General features: G+C 43.0%; 1 protein-coding gene across 1 annotated transcript in view; it reads left to right on the top strand.

Moving 5' to 3' along the window:
* Positions 1 to 15000, top strand: part of adgrg6 (adhesion G protein-coupled receptor G6) — a 72087-nt gene that overhangs the window by 32821 nt on the left and 24266 nt on the right. The window contains exons 9-13 of the mRNA XM_070926284.1: positions 3361 to 3432; positions 4521 to 4622; positions 5788 to 5865; positions 6919 to 7008; positions 14829 to 14983. Coding sequence (XP_070782385.1) covers positions 3361 to 3432; positions 4521 to 4622; positions 5788 to 5865; positions 6919 to 7008; positions 14829 to 14983 — 497 coding nt within the window. The remainder of the gene's footprint in view (positions 1 to 3360; positions 3433 to 4520; positions 4623 to 5787; positions 5866 to 6918; positions 7009 to 14828; positions 14984 to 15000) is intronic.

Here is a 15000-nt window from a genome sequence, read left to right as displayed (position 1 = left end):
AACTTCGCAACTGGTCAAATAAAAGAGACATTTAGGTTCAATCTAATTTCAGTGTGTAGTTAGAACTCGTCTTACGTGTAAATAGTAATTTAAATGGCATTGAAACAACCTAGAAGTCTATGGTCACTTTCACACCTGTTCATTTGACCCCGAACAAGGTGAAGAAATATAAATGTTCGGTCTTTGCCTTCTGGTTGGTTATGTGTACATACTTATGTATTAAATTTAATAAGAAGTCATATGGAATGACAGGTAATCAGGCAAATGCACTCGTTCTTTTGATCCAAATCAAGCGTTTGTTTGGTGTGAAAAGCACCTTTTCAAACAAATCCAGCCCGGTTTTTAACCAAGACGTCTAGACATCTTTTGATGTGCCAGTCATCAAATCAATACTTAATGGGAACAGGGCATTGGCAGGAACAACTAATGATGATATTTTTAAACATATAGTAGAACAATTCTTACAGATTGTTGGAAAAGAAACAGATTTTTTTCCCGTACTGACACATTTATACTTCATCCATCTGCCATCAGTACTGCAGACTGTCAAATATTTCATATTATTAAACAAATCCATTATCCCCAAACCTCTGCTGTCTGTCAACCATAACTACCAGTCCTTGATATTTCTGGCAGTTTTGTTATTGAGGTTAGTGCTTCACTTGCTCATCAAGAATTGTTTAAAATGTACTGTATTCTACATCTACACAGTAAGCTATCTAAGCTATTCTCATTCTTTTAAGGAGTTTTCGCCATAAAAAGCTGTTATCTAAAGCACCTTTAGGTACCATGAGTGCGTACATCGTTATCATGGGCGACCCTTCTGGGAAATTAACCCTGGCAGTGTTCACACCTTGAATTATTCACTGAAGTATGCAGAGAACAGAATCCCTAACCTTCTGCCAACAGTGATGTATGTAAGTGATGTTTTCCTCCAAGACATACATATTTAATACAGGTGAACCCAGTGGGAATCAAACTCTCAACCTTGGCGGCATCAGTTCCATTCAGCTTCACGGGATGATGGTTTTTGCTGTCAGGCTCAGAAAAGAAAAAGGAAAGATGAGGAGATCAAAAGAGAGGGGACGATAGAATAAAAGGAGAAGAAACTGAAGGAAGATGATGTGAAAAAATAAAAAATGCTAAAAGAAATGTTGATAAATCACTTTTCATCTCCTCCACCTCAGCCAAGCTGAAAACCATTTGTGCATATTTCAACTTGTATTTGAATTTCTGGCATTTCTGCTCAGGAAATGGCAATGAACTTATAAATGAAAAAGGAGATATGTTTTGGTGGAGTTTTCGTATCCCAATCAAAGGTCTGAGGCCACAGGATGACAGACTGTAAAGCTCTTTTATGATTTTGGGTTCTAGAAATGGTTTGAGAAGAGAAGAAGTCAGACAAGGACAGGAATCTCAATCAGGTTGAAATTAGCAAAATCTTGAACAGGAAACAGATGCTCCACACTGCTTGTCCTTACCTAACCCTTTAACGAGTTTAATGAGCATTTACCCTCTGCTGCTCACTCTCACCAAACAATGTGGAAAAGAATCTCCTGCTCTGCTAATGACATTTTCCTTAAATGACCCCTCTGTGTCCTGAGAGGAACATACGTGAAGGAACCAGAGAGCGCTTTTGAAGAAAACCACCCCAGGGTGCTGTTCGGTTGCAGCAGTGAGCCCCTTGCCGCCAAGCCAAAACCATTAAAACTGGAATACTGTCCATACACAGATCATGGTTTAAAGAAAATCTCACTCTAGCCAATCCCCTTTGCTCCAGGAGGTCACGTGATCTGGAACTTGAACTTGAACAGTAGCTGGAGGCCAGCTGGCGACGTGACCCAACCCCACTCCCTAAATGTCAGTTCTCACACTATCCTGTGCTATGGAGGCCTCAGAGGGACATTTTTCTAAAGGTCAGTTTTTGTGGGATTGTGCTCATGAGAGGAAAGGAGTCGAGCCAATCAAGCAGCAGCGGTGTTCCAGAATATAAATGACTACGGCAGCCCAGGCAGGTCAGCAGGCCATGGGAGAGCACTCACAGGGTTATACTTTAAATCCTTTCATTACATTAGTCATTTAGATGAAGCTGTCAAGGTCGAACCATTCAGCAAAATGCACTTTGAGTGAGATAAGAGAATAAAAGTGAATACAATCAACAGAGCCACCAGTCACAAGAAAGATGGCTCTGATGGGATTTGAAGGGAGAGTATTTTTCCATTTTTCGAACAAATTGGTATATGACTTCTAAATGTCATAACAGTGTCATTATTCAGTCTCTACCTAGACCTCAAAATACAAGTCTGATACTGGATATCATTATGTTTTTGCAGTTGTGAAATCCAACTAGTGGGCAGTTCAGATTGTCTTGTTCGAATTGCATCACCTCAAAAAGTTGGTGAAGCAGTGTGGAGTACTGGCTTCATTCTTGCCAAACAATTAACAGGTCTAACTGCAAAATTCACCGGAAGACAAGACAGGTCATCTTCTCCATAACAATTCTCTCATTGGCAGCACATGTGGGTGAAGAGAAAACAGGTCTCAAACACTTTGCATTCATTTCTGCATGAATATAAACTTTCTAAATACCTCAATACCTTTTACAGATTGCAGCAGGTAGAAATGTACCAAATGATAATCAAAGAAATCCATTTTTGACCCCAACTCTGGAACCACATTGATGGTTGCATGCTTGTCCACAATGAAAAGTTTAGTTTAGTTTTTTACCTTATCTAATTACAAGCAACCTTGTTCAAGTTTTGTCTTTTCTCATAACCTGTAATGTACCAACATGATCCCTTCGGACATTTGAACTGTAAATGTAGGAGTTAGGCAATCCAAAGGTGAGTTCAGACTGACTGCAGCACAAATTTGTGATTCTTAGTCGTAGGATCAAAGGATATCTTGAAGTGCTAAACCTGCTCTCATCCGAAAAGCTTGGGACGACCCTCAAATGACTGCGACATCAACAACCCATGTATGATCTCAACGACTCTTGAGGTGTGAACGTCCCCACAGAGGTTAAATGTCTGAGACTCCCCTCCAGTCGGTCCGAACTGAGGATGCTTCTCAGATGAGAGGCAAAACATCTGTAGAGGTGGTACATTGGCTATTGGCATAAAGATGGACTGCAACTATGGTCCAGCAGTCAGATTTGTGAGAAGAAAGTGAGGTGAAATTTTGATTTGTGTTCAATCTGAATGCACCTTGAGATTTACAGCCATGCATCTCTACTGTACACCCCGACTTCGTACTTTTAAAGGTTCTGCACTGAAGATGATCACGCAGCTTCACAACCATTCACCATCCTCTGCATCTTTCTCTCTCTCTCTCATCCCAACCCCTTGTCACTACCACCAGCCGCTTCCTCTCCCGCCACTTCATCCACTGACTCCACTAACACCATCCATGCTACTAATGCCAGCACCCACGGTAAGCAACCCTCATCCTCCTCATCCTCGCCCTCCTCCTTCTCCTGCAGCCTTCTCCTAATATCCTTCTGACTCCCTTCATCTTTTTCATCTGTAGCTTCTTATGTCTGCTTTCTTCCAGATTTCACCTCCCTCTCCACTTCCTTGTGCCTTGTGGCCTTTTGCTGTTTGATCACCCTCTTATTCCTCCCTCTACTAGTTTCTCAACCTCCATGTAGCCCTTTTTTGAAATGCTCATTTATGTTGTTCAGCTGTTGTGCTGATAATCCTTGATGGTTTATCTCTTGACTTTTGTCTAAAGCCAAAATGCTCTCTTTAGTCCCCTTCTCTTTTGCCTCATCTCCTGTGAATTTAAGATAAATTCTGAGACCCAAACGGAAGACTTCATTTACAATTCATCACCAAAAAACAATTATCCTTAATGTGTTTTTGAAGAGGCTTCACCCATAAAAATCAGAGCCCCCTGAAGTTGTGAAGTTTGACCTTTCAAGGACCCATGAAAAGTTGCTTGGAGCTATTTTACTTTTCATACACCTCTAAAAAGTAAAACCCTCTATTATTCATTTGTTCACTCTATTATTCATTGTCTACCTGGGGGAAGACTCAGCTAATTCTGTTCTGATGAACGTGTTTGACTCAGGAGGACTGAGACTAGATAAATATTATCTACCACTACATTAAAAGATGAGTTCATCAAATCTTTTCATTACTTAATTAACCTTTCTGTCATTCTTTTTCCATCTGAAAAGTTGTGGTGGCGAATGAATGTTCCCAGGAATTTATGAAAATAAGCTCTTGTTCTTTGATTAGGATAATAAGGATTTTTTTGTTCTAACAAAGGGCGGTGCAGTTCACAGTGGAATTTTAAATATGTAGCTGAAGTAGAAAATACCCTTTACTTGGCACATAGTCTGATTTTTTAACACAAGCATGTGGGAGGTCTTGTCCCTGTAAAAAGTTTATGCGTGTTGGAAGTATCGAGATGTGTACCCAAAAGGAGCGTTAGGAGTTGCTGATCTGCATTAAAACTTTTGTTTTCCATGTGTGGTCCCTCTCGTTCTGCTGTATCCTTTGATTTGTCATCTCCAGTTATCCCTCACATCACTCCATCCACCATCCCTACCACTAGCATGCCACTAACCCCAACCATCAGTACCACCACCACCAGCACAACCAGCTCCTCCTCCTCTGGTAAGGCTTCATCTGCTTCGCTGCTTCGTTGTTTGGCATGAGCATCTCTAGACTTCCAACTCAAATAAGAACAAAGAAAAGTCATTACTGAATGTTTCGGGATATTCAGGGTAGAAAAGCCTTTGAAACATAGTAAAGACCCGGAACAGAGAGAATATATTCCCGAACATCATGACAGTGATGTTGAATTTTATCATGTTATTCTGGCACCTCACTGGTTACACTGGTCATCTCAGTGTGACTCCACTAATTGTAATTGTGACAGATAAATGATGAAAGTTTTGAAACAATGGGTCCTTTAGTCCTTTACAAAAGTAGCTTCTCATTGTTGAGCGGGCCAAAAGCAGAAAACTTCATACAAACAAAATGAAGTCCAGTGTTGGTGGTTAAAATCCAGTGTTCATTCAATATTTGTTGATCCCAAATATCCGTACTCCATGAAATTGAGGCAACTTTGGGAGTTTTGACTCCAAGATGCTTTTTGGAAACTCAGTTTGTGCACCAAATGTCAGAAAGGCTTACCTTGATCAACATTCCTTTTTCTCTGAAAGATTTTTGAGCTCGTCTTTTCCCATTAACACAGTGCAGTTGTGTGTTTTGTGTTACTGACTTGCCGGCTTATTGTGCTAATCAGTTATGCCTGCCACTACCATCACCACCACCACCAGCGCTGCTACGCCTGCATCTCCTGCCACTAACGTTGCTTCAGCCAGCAGCACAGCACATGGTAAGGTAGCTAACCATTTCTAAATATTGTCACTAGCTACCATCGTAGTCAAGGTTCTGATTTTGTCTCGTTCTGTTGTTGAAAACTTAAAATGATTTTGTTTACTTTGTTTTTGCGTACTCGTTTGTATTTCTTTCAAATATTTGTTGTGGTGTTGAGAGAGAGAGACGTGTGAACAAACCTAGCTCTCAACCAGTATGCATAATAATGACCTTCTCCGTCTTCATTATCTACATCATCATCGTCATTATTAACTTCATCTTACTGTACTACTGTACTTTATCATTTGTATTTGTATTGAGCCTCATGCTGACCTGCACTAAACTAAATTTGAACTCTCAAATGTTAACCTAGTGGGGACCAGACCTTTGTCTGGTTGGCTGTGTTCACAAGTTGTTCGTCTGACTGATATTCTGTGATTGTTTACTTCCCCTGTAGCCCAACAGACCACCAGCAGCATGTCAACTGTTTCATCTGCTACCACTAACCACCCAGCTACTAACCCAACAGCGCATGGTAAGAGCAACAATACTGGAGTGAAGCCACAGCTAAGACTGACTAGCTTTACATACAGGATGCCTAATGCTGCTGCAAGTGCACGCAGGTTTAATCTGGGTGGCGTAATTGCTGGCAGGTACAGAAACCATGTTGGATTTGACTCTGTACCACTTCATGTTTAGAGTTAATTAAACTCTACTGTCAGTGATTGTTTCCAAACAAGCTGCATAAACGTCTGAACTGTATGCATGTAACTGTACAGGCCTGCCATTGTGTCATGCCCTCAGTCGGCTCCTCCAAAGCCAAACAGCAATAACTCTGAGTAGAAAAAGGTCATTTAGAACCAAGGGAAGTTATTTCAGTTCAGTTTATTTCCCAACCTGGTTAAATGATTACGGGAACAGCTGGACATTTGATGGTATGAATATTAAACCCCAGTCATGAGACATTTAACACATATAACAAGTACTTATTTCTTATTTTCATAGAATATTAAACCATCTGTTAGTGTTTGAAACTACTTTTATGCATGATCAAATTTAGCTTGAATTTAGCCTAATGTATCTTAGGCTGGGTAACAAGCACCAGTAACAGATTTTGTGTATCAATAAATGCAACTGTAACTGTAACTAATTATCGTTTATTTTATTTTGATACCATGAAAGACAGCAGTGTGCTTCTTATGACTAGTACTTCTGACATAACTGCTACCACCTGTATGAGAAATAACCTTTTTTTTTTACTTAGTTAAATAAGAAATGGGAGCTTTAATTCTTTCCTATCTATCTGCAGACAGATTATATTGACTGCAGGGAGACTCTGTCCGAGTGTATCAGATGTTTGTGTGAATCCTAGACATTGTGATTGAGAATGCGTAAGATAGTTTGTAATTCCATTTAAATACACCTTTAGATAGTTTTGCATTCTGCTGAATTTATATTTCTAAAACGCTCCACACTCTAAGAATGCAATCGTCCCTTCCTACTGCTCCTCTACTTGTCTTACTCTGTCTTTCGGCCTCCTCTCTTCTCCTCTTTTTTCCTGTCGTTTCGTCTTCACAAACAGTCCCAGGAACGACTCCTCCACTGCTGTTAGTAACTACTAACCAACCAACCACTAACTTAGCTGTTACTGCTGCTTCCTCTTGGGGTAAGATACACCGTCTGCATCCAAGGGCGACTCTTCTCTTCTCATTCCTGTTCTTCCCCTTTGTTGTCTCATTTGAAAAAAATATTTGCTATCATTGTTTTAAGCTTTTATTTATCCAAGAAAGGAACATTTGCTCTTTTTCAGCATTGCTGTGTTTCACATTTCACTTTTCTCACCTGGGAGTTTTGATTTTCCCTGGTGCTGTTTGAACTAGTGTTCCTGTTATGATTATAATAACAGACATTAAATCACTAAATATATCTTTTTATCTCACTAGTGCCTTGATGCGATACGGTATCACCCTGATTTTAAATTGTGTTCAGGTTCGTTTCATAATGATCAGCACTGCCTGTAATAGCTGCTCCCCCTGCTGTCGTACTAACAACTGAATCCATAAGAGAACTTAACCTGGTCATAGAAATACTTTTCTAGTTTGGTTTCCTTTCATATGGTTCATACATGTGTATAATCTCATAGTTTTAGCTTGTTTTCCATTATTCATGCTTCAATCCTCTTTTGATATTTTTGTTTGGCTTCTATTCCTATAATTTGATCCTTTCTCTGATGAGCAAAGAAATTCAGCAACATAATTGTGAAGTTCAGTTTTCTTATAATCACACTTCAGGTTTAGATTTAGGTGTTCCTGTGTATTCTACTGCTTTGAGTTTTTTGCTTGAAAATACTGTTTATTACTTTTATTTTATCTGTAACCTGCTTTTTCACCATAATGGCGTCTGGTTTGATGTGCCGTGCCCTGGTGACAGCGAAGGAGTCTACTGTGAAATCTCCAACCAAAACCTCGGCCAGTGCTGCGCCTGCTGTAGTTACTCTTCAGCAGCCTGAACCCCTGGCTTCCCCGTCCAGGCCTCTGGCTGTTGGTCCAGCTGCTCACAACAGACGACTCTTCCATGTTTTTGGATTAACTGCTGCTGGATCCCCTATTTCTCACGCACCCAGACCTCCAGCTCCTTCAGCTACCATAATCAGACAGACTAGGCCTGCTTTTGTTCTCAGCCCCCCTGGAAGAGCCTCTCACCGTAGGTCCCTTGCATCCAGTCAGTCAAGTCCTCCAACTCATGCGCCTAGTATCCCAGATCCAGCATCTGAACCCAGACTCCTAGCTCCCATCCCAGGTCCCCCATCTCCACCCGTACCTTCTCACCCTAGACTGCCAGCCTCCCACCCCAGGCCTCCACGCCATCGCAGCTCCAAGACGTCCCTTGGGTTCATCTCCACCCCTTTGATCTGGCAGGGGAGGAAGAGGCCAACTGGAGGAAGACGTCCAACTGCCACCAGAACACCACCCAGGCCAATAGTTCACATCACGAAACCCGCTGCACAGCCAACTGAACTCAAATCCACGGCCAGGCCCACATACGCTACACAAACAAGTGGATTTAAACACACAGCTGGGTATACACATGCACCTGGGTTGAAAAACACAACACACATGCTGGGATATGAGACGCACACAACTGCTCACTTACATTCATCAGCTCAACCTACATCACAACCAAACTTTTCGCACCGACCAATCTCCAACAAGGAGACCCCCACAACCACTCATGACTCAAAACTCCATCCTGAAGGGGTTTCAATCTCGTCTCAGGGGTTGTCTCCATGGCAACGTAGAGATGAGGCATTAGATACAAAGGAATCTTCATCAGCGGTGGGGGCAGCACCCCTGGCATCATCATCATCATCATCATTGTTGTCATCGGCAGCGGCGGCACTTAACAGAAAGAACAAACCTGTTGCGCCACAGTGGTTGCTGCTGAGCACGAGCAATGGGGAAAACCGATCAGTTGCCATGGGTAACTGGACAGATCCTCTGGAACCACTAGGCGATGAGTACTCTTCAGGGTCTGAGGCGTTGTTTGATTTGACTGAGCTGACGGAGGAGGGCGGTGCTTTTAGCTTGTATGACTTTGATGCTGCCCACACCTTGGATGAACCCGCCACCCTCCCTCCAGCTTTCTTCGGCCCTGAAGGAAAAAACGAACAATCATTCAACAGTTCAGATTCTCATGGTGCTTTTCTTACTGTCACACACCCCCTAACTGCTTCCGAGGGAGGAAGTGAAGTGCTCGCCCAAACACATTTTCACGATGGTTCGCAAAGCCTAGCGAGTGGCTTAGTTGCAGGCAGCAAACTTTCTGTATCCCACTCACAAGATAGATTGATGCCAGTTACATTCATCAGCAGGTCTCAAATTGTTTCACCGACTTTTTCTCAGACTTTGACAGTAGTTGACATGTTTCCAAAATACACTCGTGCAAGTGGACAAAAGCAAGAGGAAACTTCCTACACACAAGTCATCCCTCAACAATTGAAAACATCAACTTTTAAACCAACACCATATCTCCTTATTCCCTCCCTTTCATCCCTTCTCTTCAAACAGCCAACATCGTCTTTGACCATGGTACAACTAAGCTCCTCTCCTCTCCTCACAGCAGAGACCTGTTCTTCCTCAGAGCCACAGAAGGAAGACATGGCCCAGATATCCTATTCAACACTTTCTCCAAACCCCCCAGACAGTGTGTATGAAACTGACATTACTGGAGGTGAAGACCTTGCAGTGGCCAGAAGTAGACTGATTAACAATTTATATACAACCATATCTCCTATCTCCTCTCCTTCTCCAGTCTTTCCCAAAACTTTCTCCTCCATTTTTGCATTCCCTCTTGACATCTGTCACTACTCCTCATCTGCCCTCCAACCTCTTATCCCCCCATCCCCTTCTCTTCCATTTTTGTCAGCATCAACTCCCTTCACCACCTCTCATGTCATCACTCTATCTGCTTCATCATCCGTCTCCTGTCTCACTGTTGCTTTTCAAATTCCAACTTACCCTCCTCTTTTCTCCTCTAACACCCTCACTCCTCCATCATCTTCTTCTTCCCTCTGGTCCACCGCTATTCCTCTTCCGCCTGCTGCTGATCCTCAGCAGCCCTTCCTCTTCCTACCATCCTCTTCTCAGCAGGCCAAACAAAGGCTTTCAGAAACAGGCGGCGTTGTTGAATCTGCTCACGTTCCAGAGTCAGATGGAGTTAGCAGGAACTTTCAGCCTTCTGTGTTGTCATCTCTGTCTCTGTCCTTGAACCTTCAAAGGGACTTTGTGATGACAGGGGTTGACACAGCATCCTCGTTGTCACATCCTCTCTTTTCTAAAGCCCCAACTGAATCTCAGATGCCAGTTGTTGATGGTGTACTGCTCCCTGAATATCACTTACACTCAGCTGAAGAGTCCAATATATCAGAACCTTTCAGAAGTCGACTGCCCTACTCCAAGGTTAGTCAGCTACTTGATACCCAATCAGGGCAGTTTGTCCATTCGTTTGGATTTCTTTTAGACTCCTCCTTTAGTCAAATTGATCCAACTCCCTCAAGACTGTCTGTGGAGAATTTGGCGTCCAGTACTTCAGGACTCGGGCTGCTTGACCCTGAGTTGGGTTTGTCAGTGGTTTTGTGGCCTTCTTCCCATGCAGTCAGTCTTTCAGTTAGCCAGTTCTTGGTTCATTCTAATCAGAGAGATTTGAGTGACATATATACTCTGACAGACGAGTCACGTCCAGTGCATCAGTCTGCCATTGGCTTTGCATCACTGCCAACAGCTGGCATTTGGGCCTCTCAACGCACCCCAGCTCTGCTCCAGGCAAATATTGATAGAACGCACTCTGCTTTTTTGTCTGCCATTTCTTCTCCGTCTTCAAATCCTGTCCTTTCAACTTGGAATCCCATTTCCCATCACCTTGACAACCTGTCACTCACTATATCTTCAGAGACTCTTCCTGCTGCCGCTTTGATGCAAGTTGCTAGGATGACAGAACGGGTGGTGGGAGAGGAAACTGCAGTGTCTTCCTCCTCATCCTCCCGTAATCCTGTAGTTGAGAACTCTGCTCTCTTGGCTCAGACGTCTTCATCTGGGTCACAAGACAGACATACTTCCAGCCTGACCTTTAACAGAGATCCACCGTGGCAGCAGCATACAATCTCCCATTTACACACCGACAACCAGGTGACCACAAACACCGCCGCTGGTGCTCGCACTAACTCCAGGGGCTCACAGGCACTCGCTGGCTATGACAATGCATTTAATCACCCCTCTTCCCTTTTGTCGAATCCATCTGTCATGGCAACAACTCAGACGCTGGCACTCCACAACAGCCCAAGTGCACAGCTTAACACTGCAACCCCCCAGCATGCTTCAGGGCTGGATTATACGCACCACTCAGACTTAAAACAAACTAACACTGAACACCGCGGCCACACACACAGTTCAGCACACATACACTTGGGCACTCAGGCACATGCGCACAAGTTTTTGGATGCAAGTGAAAAACTAAACTTGAGTCAAAGGACAGGGGAGGACACACAAAATCCAGAGGCACATGACGACTTTGGGGGGCTGCAGCAGCAATCTTCCCACTTAATTTCCTTTGCCCTTACTCCTCCACTCCTTTCACCCTCCATTTTGCCTTCTCTTTCTCTTGCAGCAACTCTCACAACTCCTTTTCCCTCTCTTCAACTTTCTCCCATCTATCCTGCAATCCCTCCCTACATAACTGTCTCCTCCCTTCCCTTGTCATCCTTCATCACCCCTTCTCTCTCTCCTCTCCTCCCTGACTGGATGCCATTGCCAGCAGTGTCTGCCAGCATGGAAGAGGAAGAAATTGGCTCCTTGTCGCCCAGTTGGCCGACAGCTGGAATCCACCAGCCCACAACAACCCAATCCCCCCTGGACAACCATTTACAGTCCTTCCAAATATCCACCATATACCCTGTTAGCCAGTTCATCACAGTCAGCCAATCACTTCCTCTTGACCAAGTTTCTGCATTCCCTGGTGACAAATTGAAATTCAGCCACTCAAAACCCCTTGTTCCCGCTAAAGAGTATGACAAAGATGATGTTTTGCCACAGCTTGCAAAAAACTCACAAACAGCGGGTGCTTCCATGTTTGTCGATGCTCCAGTATCATCACCTGAAGCCTCGAATAATCTCACTGCAGCTGGGAAACTCTCACATCTCTCTGCCTTATTTGATCCTGCAGATGTTGTTCCAAAAATACATATTGTGGATGAACACGCCTCTGCTGTAGGACTGGCCTCTTCAGCAGTGAACACCAATGATAATGTTACTCTGGATGTAATGTTAAATGCTCCAACAGGCCATCAGCCTAATGAAAGTCTGAGTCCAGAAGCTGCCATGAACACTCAATCATTTCCTGTTGAAATGCAAACTACTTCTCCCTGCCCCACTTCTGTAGTAGCGACACAACCCACTGGTGCTCCGGTTATTCCGAACCCCCTGCACATTTCTGGCCTGAATAACCCCTCTGCCACGCCGGCCTCCAGATCCCCCACTGGTTCCTCTATTGATGCCCCACGTCAAGGCTTAATTTCTGGATTTGAGGGGCTCCCACCTCCTCTGAGTGACAATCACACTGCAAACACAGTTGGCTTAAAATACATCTCCATGTCAAATGCAACCACTGTTAAAACACTCAAAGACTCTCCTTCAGTGCCAATTGAAGTGACAAACACCCCAAAGGCTAAAAATGCTACAACTCTGATCGAAAATGGAAGTATAGAAGCATCTCAGGAGAACGTGACAGACAGCAAACCGACGCCAGATCTCAGTGTGAATGCAAAGTTAAATTTAACCATTTCAAAGCCTAGTTTGAACTCAAGTCCAAGCGTGTCAAATCACAGTGGGAATCAGAGCTCAGGAGTATTTGTGAACGGGGCCATGAATCCAGACCAAAGTGACAAAGATGGCCACTTTTCCCCTACACTACCTGTGGTGGTCAATGCTCACCATTTTATAACCACAAAGAACTCCTCTCCCACAGCTCCATTCAAAGCAGTCAGTGCGTCAGCTAGCAGTGGTGGCAGTAGCAGCCTCAAAAAGGCGACGGTGCGCCCCACCCCTGTGGATTTAGCAGCCAAGCCTGCGGTGCCATGCCAATGTAAACAACGCTTTCATTTTACATGTCTGTGTGGACTGTCATCGGGGAACAGTATGTCATGCAGTAACAAAAACCTGTAGATTTAGAGAATCAAAAATCAGTCATCTGTACTGACAGTAGTATACACTGTAAAAATAGTATATATCCATCATAGTATCGTGTATTAAGTCTTAAAGTCTAGGCTGTCATAGCAGCAGATTAATCACCGTGGTTTCAGAATCACATGTTTAACTCTCACATATGGCTGTAATATTCAGGTATCCACTGACTTTTGGCCACATAGTGTGTCAATGCTTGATTCAAAACAAAGATGTTGAAGCTGGTTGAGACTTTATGGATATTAGTGGTAGATAGAGATTTTAAGATTTTAAGACTGAATACATGATTAAACTACTTCTTACGGTGGTTGGGTTCTGCAGTTTAGTATCTGAGTAGCTGTTTAATCACTAATGAGACTATTTCTGCCTGTACTGTAGTGGTAGATATAAAGGAGGTTGGTGATTGGTTCATCATGATTCTGGGCCTTATGTAGGACATTAAAATTTAATCTACTTGTCCAATCAGACTGTAGTATTTAGCCAGGTACTTGTAGTTAAATCACAGTATCCACTGTGAAGGCTCCACTCTACCTCACATTTCTCTCTTCATTTTCTTTTTATCTAAAAATCAATCATCCTCATTTTTTACGCTCTTCTTTTTTTCCGTGTTGTTCTGTGATTTTTTTCAGTCCATCCAGCTTCTTGGTAGAGGTGTCCTGCTCTGCTGCTTGTACTCTCAGACAGTAAATAACACACTGCTGTGAAATCCAGTCGAAGTGTTTGCAATGACCAGCTGCTCCCTAAACCTCACAAAAACATGTCGCCAAAGGTCTGCAGCTTGCAGGGTCTCCCACCAGAACTGATGGAGTAGAAGTCTTTTGACCGCTCAGTAGCATTTACTAACAATTATAGATACCGGAGCGACACCTAGTGGCTAATGTGAAGCATAGCAGGAGAGCTGAGAGCCCTAAAAATGCCTTATCATAGAAGAAATGACCATAAGAGCGTCTGTCAGGACTCAACACACTGTGTGTCTGCTGTTGGAGAAATCGCAGGTCAATAACCTTATTTACACATTCAACAGCAGAGAAGGAAATATCTGATGTTGACCATTTTGACAAAGGTTGGACTCCCTCTTTGTCATCATAAAATATTAGTTATTTAAAACTTTCATCTTGAAAAATGCAACCATTCAGAGGACAAAAGGTTTCCAATATTAAGTTAATATTTACTTTGGTTTTAAAGGATCCCTTTTTTCAAGAAATCAAAACTATCTAAACTCACATGTTTCCAAGAAATGACATCAAATACAGCTTCACTGATGGCCGCCAACTTTATTACTTCGTATTTAAAGTCCGTCTTCAGTTATTTAATAAACCATCATGTTTTTGATTTCAGAATATGATCTAGAAGTTTGCTTTTAAATAGTTTGTGTTTTTCAAACGTAGTATATGTTGTTTTCTAATATGTGGGCTTTTTGGATGAAGTTCGTGAGAAGTGACTGTGTGAGGCGACTGCAGGCACACAGATGTGTAGAAAATCCCTTTAAAGATTTCAGTCGTGAATGACTGAATCTGTAAACTGCTGCAGCCGACAGAAACATGTTCTGCTGCAGCTTTTCCTGATTCGAGATGATCCCATTCACCCAGAAAAGAAATCATAAAGACTGCGCCCCCCCTCCTCTCTGCTGTTGTAATCTGACAGGCAGCACACTCCTCATCATCATTATACGCTGTAAAATTGGATTTTTACAGAACTCGATCAGCTCAGACCGCTCGATTCATCTCCTGCTACGTGGCACACTTGCATGATATGTGTGAAATAGCCTGTGTCAAATTGAGACTGAAGTATTATTTTCTGTTTGTCTGTCTGTCTCTGCTCTCGTCTTCATCTGCAGAGGGCTTTTTCTACCGGATTTCTCTTGTGGTGAACGACACGGCGCTGACGCAGGCTGATGTCGAGCGAGCTGTGGCTCTCTGGGTAAGATGAGTCCGGCT

This window comes from Enoplosus armatus, chromosome 19, assembly GCF_043641665.1.
Source record: "Enoplosus armatus isolate fEnoArm2 chromosome 19, fEnoArm2.hap1, whole genome shotgun sequence".
NCBI classification, from domain to species: Eukaryota; Metazoa; Chordata; class Actinopteri; order Centrarchiformes; family Enoplosidae; genus Enoplosus; species Enoplosus armatus.
This window is presented reverse-complemented; position numbering and strand designations above follow the sequence as displayed.